The sequence below is a fragment of the Cynara cardunculus genome (genome assembly GCF_001531365.2).
Source record: "Cynara cardunculus var. scolymus isolate 2C chromosome LG 5, CcrdV1, whole genome shotgun sequence".
Taxonomy (NCBI): Eukaryota; Viridiplantae; Streptophyta; class Magnoliopsida; order Asterales; family Asteraceae; genus Cynara; species Cynara cardunculus.
In genome coordinates this window covers 30,418,153-30,427,211 of record NC_037532.1, presented here as the reverse complement: position 1 = coordinate 30,427,211, position 9,059 = coordinate 30,418,153, and the positions used below count along the sequence as shown (strand labels likewise).

General features: G+C 31.7%; 1 protein-coding gene across 1 annotated transcript; it reads left to right on the top strand.

Moving 5' to 3' along the window:
- Positions 1-997: 997 nt before the first annotated feature.
- Positions 998-1,771, top strand: LOC112512984. Its single transcript, XM_025119110.1, has one exon. The coding sequence runs from the start codon at positions 998-1,000 to the stop codon at positions 1,769-1,771; it is 774 nt and encodes a 257-aa protein (XP_024974878.1).
- The last annotated feature ends 7,288 nt before the right edge of the window (positions 1,772-9,059 follow it).

Genomic DNA, 9,059 nt, shown 5'->3' with positions numbered 1-9,059 from the left:
ATTTCTCATCGAAAGTGAAATTACTTAATTTTTTCAACCAAATTATTTCATTATTTTTAAATGGCGGTTTTTTTTAATAATAACATGATAAAAAAGTTCAGCATAAATCCATGAAAATTATTGTAGAGAATTTGACAATGAGAGTTATTGTTACTAATATGTCATAATTATAAGCAAATTTGTAAAAGTGTATAATCATTTGTTATCAGGAGCGGACCGCCTAATGGGCCTATAGGGGCCCTGGCCCCTGTGATTTTTTTCCCAATTAACCCTCCATAGTGTAATCCATTAGGTTGTAGAACACAAAAAAATTCAACTGGCCTCCCCCTTCAATCCCGAGGGCAAGCGACGGAGCGAGAGCGACGGAGCGAGAGCAGCCTGTGTGAGGACAAGCCGACGAGGAGTCGAGGAGGGTGACCACGGCGTGACGGCACTGACCAGCGTAGACGGCAGACGACAGACGTAGGCGTAGGCGAGACGCAAGACGGCGAGAGCGCAGGCTGCGCAGCGACCAGCGTAGACGCAAGCGGAGGAGGAGGCGACACTCAGGCCTCGACTGTCGACGGCCAGCAGGCCACGGTAACTCCAGCCTCCCGGTAAGTCCGTCCTTCTCTGTTCTCTCACTTCTGCTGTTTTGAGTTCCTTACTTTGTTGTGTACTCTGGCCTCTAAATGCACTTTCTGTTTTGAAATCAAAACCCAAAAGTGATGATTTACTGATTTAGGTGATTATTAGGTCTAAATTTATTGAAATCGGTTATATCTTATATGGTGATTTACTGATTATGTGGTGATTTAATGGTTATGTGGTTGAAATTGGTTATTTAGAGATGCCTTTCAGCCTTTGGTTGGTATTTGAAATTGGCTGAAATTTGGTTAATAGTCATTCAAATTTATGTGGAAATTAAGGTCTAAACTCAAAATTTAGGTGATTTAGGTGTATGCCAATATGAATTGAAATCATACTATCTAACACTAAAACTGCTATGTAGATAAAGATGAAAACTCAATCTACCATTCATGGGTTTTTTAAAAGAAAGCATGCTAGTTCTTCTTCTCAATATCCCGAAGAAACAACAAATGTAGATAATACCCTTGCATCTAGTATTCCGCCTATTGAAAACCCTTGCAAAAAAGCTCAAATTGAAAGTAATGATATTGATCTGGGTACACTAGAACGAGACCCTGCTTTGCGTCATAAAATTTATGATTATCCTATCAATCAACAAGATACAATTCGACGAGCTTACATGAATCTTGGTCCTCTTCAACCTACACTTTCTATGTTTCCAAAATCTGGACTAGAAAGTCATAAGCGTAGCTTTCAAGCTTCTTGGTATAAGTTACATCCCTGGATTGAATATTCAAAGACTTTGGATGCAGCATTTTGTTTTCCTTTTTTTTTATTTAACAAGCCATCTGGGCTCGGATACTACGGTCAACGAGCATTTACCACAGATGGGTTTCGAAATTGGAAAAAGGTGGGTGGGAAAAAATGTGGCTTTTTGATGCATATGGGAACCGATTGTACATCTTTCCACAATGTTACACAAAAGGGATGGGATCATTTATCTAATGAGGCACAAGATATACGAAATGTATTTGAGAAGTTCACAACTGAAGAGCATGAGAAAAACAAATTGAGATTGACGACTTCTATTTATTGCGTCCGTTGGTGTGCCTTTCAAGCAGTTGCATTTAGAGGCCAAAACGAAAAGTCCGATTCCATTAACAGAGGAAATTGTGGAAGAGTTCAAGGTCGCGAAAGATAGACGGGTTCCACTTTGATTTGCGATGTTTGACATGTTTATATTTAATGTTTAGTTATAAAGTTTTACTATGTTATAACTTTGGATAATGTATTTTTGGTACCTTTGAAATATATAATATACTAGTTCCGGCCCCTACGGTTAGAAGGTTTGTGTTCCGCCCCTGTTTGTTATTATCCCGAAACAAATAAAAATATTACATTTTGTTAAAAAATGAAATCAAAAACCCTTTACCTCAGATAACGTGTTCATGATAAAAATCAACGATCTTATACGATTCACATTAAAATAAAATAATTAAAACAAAAAATAATAAAACTTGGGGAAATTTTAAATTGAAGTGATTGAATATGGACATGATGGTTGGGCCCGGTGTGTGGAATTTGTCGAGATTTTTATATTGTTAGTTATGGGTTCTGTAATTCTTTCATTATAAAAAAAATTACGCATTCAGTTGTTCAGTTTGTTCTACATCAGTACATCATATCATTTTTCGCGTCGTTTCTGTCGTCGTGGTCGACGGGGAAGAAAGAAATGAATGAATGTTCTTTGTGTTGCTTACGTACACTATTAAACTAAGATGAATTAAATGAAAGCTTTCATTTGAAATCCATATATCTAGACCGACTAAACATATAAAACGCCTATACCACATATGGCAAGAACATAATTGCCGTTTATTCATAAACCAACATCGAAGTGAAGAAGACCTCATTAAGGTAATACGGGAGGTGGTGCAACTAAAACTCGACCTTCATAAATAGAACGACAGGCGGGGTGGGGAGGAGAGAGATGTAATGAACACTCTTAACAACCAAGATGATGGGCATTTTTTTTAATCTGGATATCCAACCTGCTATGCGAGCTGACTAATCCCAGCGCAACCACCTGCTTTGCAGATAGCCTAGAGTCACCGCATTTGAACCTCTGTGGCCACAAGATGATTTTTATTTCTCCTTGTATTTGAACCTGAGACGTCCTGGTACTTTTGACCTTTGAAGTCAAGCTCAAACCAATCAGGCAACACCCTTGTGGTTGATGATGGGCAAATTTGTAACTGCTACTGGAAGTATCACTAAGGAGGTGGTTGCATGGGAATCTGGAGCTTTAATGTCCCCTTTGGTTTACAGGATTGGATTGAGTTTTGAGGGATTTGTAATTGAATTCTATTCCAATCCCATGCGTGGTTTGAAAGAGTTACTAGATTTGAAATCTCACAAACATGGGATTTTGAAATCCAATGGTGGTGGTTAGTATTCCGCAGGATTTCGTAGTTTGTATGTATCAATGTTTTAAAATATGTTTAAAACATTTGTTTTGTAATAATCAATTAATAAAAAGGTAATGTAATTATTTTCATAATTTATTTATAAAGAATGGAATTCAATTCCATTCCAAATCATACACATCAAAGATTTCAAATCCTCCTATATCCAAATCTCTGTAATTCCATATCCTTCCACGAAATCCAAATCTCTCGAAACCATTTGTATCGAACCAAACCCCTCTAAAAGAAGCAAGCATTAGGGTCAATAATGATCTGTAATCAAGGCCAAGACTACTACCGGAGAAAGAGGGGTTGTCATCGTTGGATGGTTTATAAGGCTCAACGTATTGTTTGCTTTATTCTGTTTATTATGTTTATCACTACTGGTTTATGTTTCTTTTGGATCTTTGTGATGTGGTATGAACTTTGTTCCAACCATATGTGTTTATTTGTTTGGATTGGTGCTCACCCTCTCAACATTAGTGCTTGTCCTAATAAGTTGAGTGGTTATGCTTTTGGGTGGGATTCCCACGTTGGTTAGGTGTAATCCTGTGTCTTTCTTTCAATACTTTTACCAGAGATTTTGTCTTCTTTCCTAACAGACGAAACACCTAGTGTTAAATTACTACAATTGCAACTTTAATTTACGTTGCTAAAAACTAACATTTTCTATTAAGGAAATTGAGAACGAGAAGCACCATAAAGAAACTGTCAAAACTGATACTGATAAACGGAACAACACTGACCTCTTGAAGAGCATTGAAGCTAGCTTAAAAACAACCTAGAATCCACTCGAATGCAATTTTGGATTCTAAAGTTGAAACTTTCGTTCCATGCTTTCTTTTTCCAGATTGTTCTTTCAAAGGAACAAATAATGTTTTTCTCTTGTAACTTATCTGTATTAATTATTAAATTTCAGTAGAAAACAAAGTTCACATTTTATATTAAAAGGACAAATTATTAAATTAATAAATAAATGATAAAAGCTTATACAATCTCTATTGAACTCAAGTATCTAGTCATAAAAAAAGAGAAAATTAAAAAAAGAAAAACTTATACAAAATTCGAGAGGAAATACGATGCACCGGATAAAGTCATACGAAAGACAAATCCCGTTAATTTTGTGAATGACCAAGAATAATCTCTTCCAAAGTTCGTTGATTCGATGAATACTTAACTTTAGGCTTCAAATGGAGTTTACAACGAACTCAAATTTCGGAAGAAAATTGACCATCCGGATTACACAAACATGTAAATAAGAAGACCAAAACGAAATGTTCGTAAAAGAGACTGTGGGCGAAACATAAAATCCAAATGAAAAATGTAAAATTTAGCAAAAAAACATAAAAAGTTCAAAAACATGTTTAAAGAACGTTTTTAGGCTTCAAAAATCCTATAGGCCCCTTCAAAATCGGTATGTTATGGGTTTGAAACGGAGGGGCTGTTTGACAATTACTGAATGGTTTGGTGCAGAATAATTAAGTGGTCAGAATGATTAAGAAACACTCATGATATAATGCAAAATAAAATATAATTGATTGGTAATTGTGTATAATGAAATTAGGGGCTATTAATGGTTAAGTGAGATCCATGATACAAAATCATTCATAAGGTTTTAAAATCATTAAGAGGCAGATTTTTTTTACCAAACAAGATTCACCTCTTAAAAATTCAGAGGTTACCTCTTAATGAAACTATTAAGAGGCAAACAAACAACCCTGAAATCTCGTAGCAAATGTCAATCATTTAAGGGGACACCGTCTTAGCCCCATCATGGACTCATGGGTCTCCAGGAACTTTCACGTCAAAGCCCACATCAAAATATTGAGTTTGATTGTGTCCTAAATGATTCACAATGATATAAATGTATTGTTTGGATTATTATATTTAATAAAAATATAATTGATAATTAAATATCTTAAATATTTTTTTAAATAAAGTGAAAAGAAGAAAATATGTAAAATATAATTAATCCCGTGAAATATCTAGTGACGGTTGCTGATGATCAAATAAATTATTTCAGAAGAAATTATTGAAAAAAACAAAATATTGTATTTTTAAGATAATGTAAAATAAATAAAATGCTATTGCTTTGTAATTACACATTTATATTATATGAGACTTAATCATATGAAAACTTTATATATTGTAATAATTGTGAGAATATTTACCTTAAGTTATTGTTTTATATGATTTTTTTCCCATCTAAGACTAGAATCTATATATATCTATAAAGCATAATCATGATAGTCTGACGTGGCATTTCCTCGACGCCAAGATCCTATTTTCCTCTTTTTTCCACGTTTTGAATTTTTCTTTTCCTTAGTAATTTTGCAAATTAATGTTCACATTTAACTCAAAAACTCTTCCCCTTCTCTTGGTACGTTTCAACTCCAATATTTAAATCCCTCAATCCCTGCTTTTTTCTGAATCCCTCAATCTCTGGTTTTTTTTTTTCATTTATGTGTTCTTTATCTCCATGTACGAGTTATAAACTATTGGTACGCTCTCACCTCTTCTTTTCTATCTCTCATCTATGGCAGAAGAGTATAACAAGTTTATATATATATATATATATATATATTTATTAAAGGAGAAACCAAACATAATGAGGTGGCACCTTTTAATGCTTAGAACTCCTCCTATCTTTTTTCTTATTTTTTTGATTTTTTCAAATGTTGAATATGTTAAAGACTTTTTTGCCTGGATGAAAAATGTATAGCTCATAATTAACCCAGATTATTTTTGTAATTTTGTATACCCAAGTTTAACCTCTAACTCTTGATTTGCTCTTCCATTTACTTTCTTTTATTTTTAATGAAATTTGTTTTTCAAAGTTTCAATAATAAATAAAATGAAATCTTAGAAAATCCTTTGGTGAGGGATGAAGAAGGTGAGAGTTGAAGAAGAATTCAAAGATTTTAAAAGGTATGTAGAAATTATATTCATTAAAAATGTGATTTGTTATTACATATTTCTTTTTCAATATTGTTGGATTTGTTGTTATCATAAGATATGATTGTGTTTACGATTGATCATATAAATTGTGTTTACGATTTGATCATATAAATTCGAATAAAATTTTGATATTTTGTAATCAAAGGATATGATAAACTTTTTTCGAATTTAAGCTTCATTAACAATAACTATTTATACGTGATTGATAATTTAAATTTTGACTGCTTCATGATTTTTTTTCAATTGACAAAAATCCTTTGGTGAGTAATGAAAAAATAAGAGTTGAAGAAAACTTAAAAGATTTTAATTAAAAGATTTTAAAAGGTATGTAAAAATTATATTATTTACAAAATGTGATTTGTTATTATATATTTTTTTTCTTTTCAATATTGTTGGATTTGTTGTTATCGTAGGACATGATTGTGTTTACGATTGGATCATATAAATTCGAATAAAGTTTTGATATTTTATGATTACAAGATATTATGAAAAAACAAATTTAACTCCGTTCACAATAATTGTTTATACGTGATTGATAATCATCAATATATGTATGTGTGTGTGTGTGTGTGTGTGTGTATATATATATATATATATATATGAGAAACCAAATATAATAGACGCCTTTCTCTAAATATTAGAAACTTATCTTTTTTTTTCCTAAATTTTGGATTTTTAAAAATATGTGATATGTAAAAGACTTTTCCATCCCTATTTTAAAACATAAAATTCATTAAAATAAGGTTGTTTTTGGTAATTTTAAAAAGTTTAACCTCCAACCTTTTCCTCTTCATTTTTGGAGATGAAACTTCTAAACATCATGTGCTCCTCCATGATTTGTCAACGTTTTTTTAATATTAAACAAGTTATATTATTCTACCCCTAAATGATAAATATGTATTCCATTATAAGAAGACTTTTTTGACCACTTCCAACTTAATTAGCTTCAACCTTCACATTACATGACTTCAGGATATTCATTATACTATTTTCATCTTTTCATCTACTAATTAAAATAAACTTACAATAAATATTGTGGCACATTGTCACAAGATGATTTTTAAAAGGGATTTTTCATTGTTTTTAATTTATGAAATATTAAATAAGTTAAATACTTTTTTACCCGTGAATGAAAAATGTGTATTTCGTTATTTTCTCAAAAATGAAAACAAAATTTTCCAAGCCAGAGATGTCCTTAATTGAGCATTTGACATCATTATTTTATATAATTCTGAAAGTAAAATATTAAAGGGGCGTTTGGTTCGTAGAATGAAATTCAATGGAATTGGAATTCATCAAATGATATCGACTTTGAGGGAATGAAATGAAATTTGACCATGTCTTTTGATTGCGTTTGGTTGGATGGAATTGGAATGAAATTCTTAACCGAATTGGAATTTTTTTTTGTTTCGTTCACGGAATTCAAGACGAGAAAATTACAGGCAAAAAAAACTGAAACCAAAACTTTCGGGCTGGGTTCGGGGACATCTTATCGGGGACGGGGCAGGGATCGGGGACAAATTCGGGGATTTTAACGGGGACGGAGATCATCGGCCCGGCCCGGTTTGATATGTGTATATATATTAATTTTAATTTTAATTTATATATATATATATATATATATATATATTAAATTCGGGGATTTTAACGGGGATTTTTAGATCTGTTTCGGGTTTTGGTTTCGGGTTCGGTTACAGCCAACGATGAACGGGAAAAAGAGAATTTTTACCTTCACGAATTCCCCAACGGGGATCGGGGAAACCGCAGGACCCGATAAGATCCCCAACGGGGAGCAGGACGGTCATGGGGACGGTTTTAGTTATCGGTTTCTAGGACGGGGATACCAATAACCTGCCCGAACCTGGCCCGTTGTCATTCTTAGTTTTAAACGAGATCGAGCATAACAGAACAGAGCAAATCGAGATACCGCGTCGATGAATGGATGAGGGCTAAGGAATTTGAAATCCGTAGTATATGCGGTGGAATTGTGAAATCAATGAATTAAGGAATTGGTTGGAATTGGAAGGATTCCTTCACATCTATTATGTGAACCAGAACATGGGATTTGGAAAAGTTTATTATATGACACTTTATGGAAAAGTTATTTCTTAATTCATTTTTTTTCTTCAAATTTTTAGATTTATTTTGTTGGTTATATTAATTATCTTTCATCAACTCATAAATGTTCTATACCTTTCGGTTTCTATTCCATTGTTTATCTCATCTACATATTATATCTCATTTAATGTTTTTAAAAGCAAATAAATACACATACAAATACCACATGAATATCACATTTTATTTGGTTTTTATATGTATATTTGTTTGCTTTTATTAAATTATTTAAATTATATGATATATGATATTGTTTTATTATGCTTAAAATTATTTAAATTTGCTTAAAGTTWTATTTATTTATTTATATAATATCATATTTAAAATACATAATAAAAAAATAATAATAATGTTTTTATTGGGTATAAACTGATTTTGCTATGCGGTGGGATTAGAGATTTTGTATGAAAAAGAAAAAAAATTAATTTTTTTATATATTCGGTAAATAAAAAAAAAATTGTCCTGTTTAATATTTTGGAGAGATTTATTTAATGATGGTTTAAAGTTTTAGTTATGTATTAGAAGGATTGATCGTAACATATCAACAATTGTGAGGATGACAACATGAACAAAAAATATGAAGGTCAATAAATTAATCATTATATTTATATTTTATAACTCTAATAAAAGAAAATGATACATGCATGAACTGACATTGTAATATTTCAACATTAGTTTGATTTTTTTTTTCTAAAAAATTATCGTCACCGTGCAACGCACGGTGCACAAAACTAGTATATGTAAGAAGGCATTGGAACATGGATTAAGGAGAAGCCTCCATTGAGGCTTTAGAAATATATGTATTCAATATATATAATCAAAATATCTGTAAACTCATTTAATAATAAATGAAATTACGATTAATATGTATAATTCTGTTTACATGACACTTGAATATAATATATATATATATATATATTATAATAATATGTATATTTATATTTTTCTCAA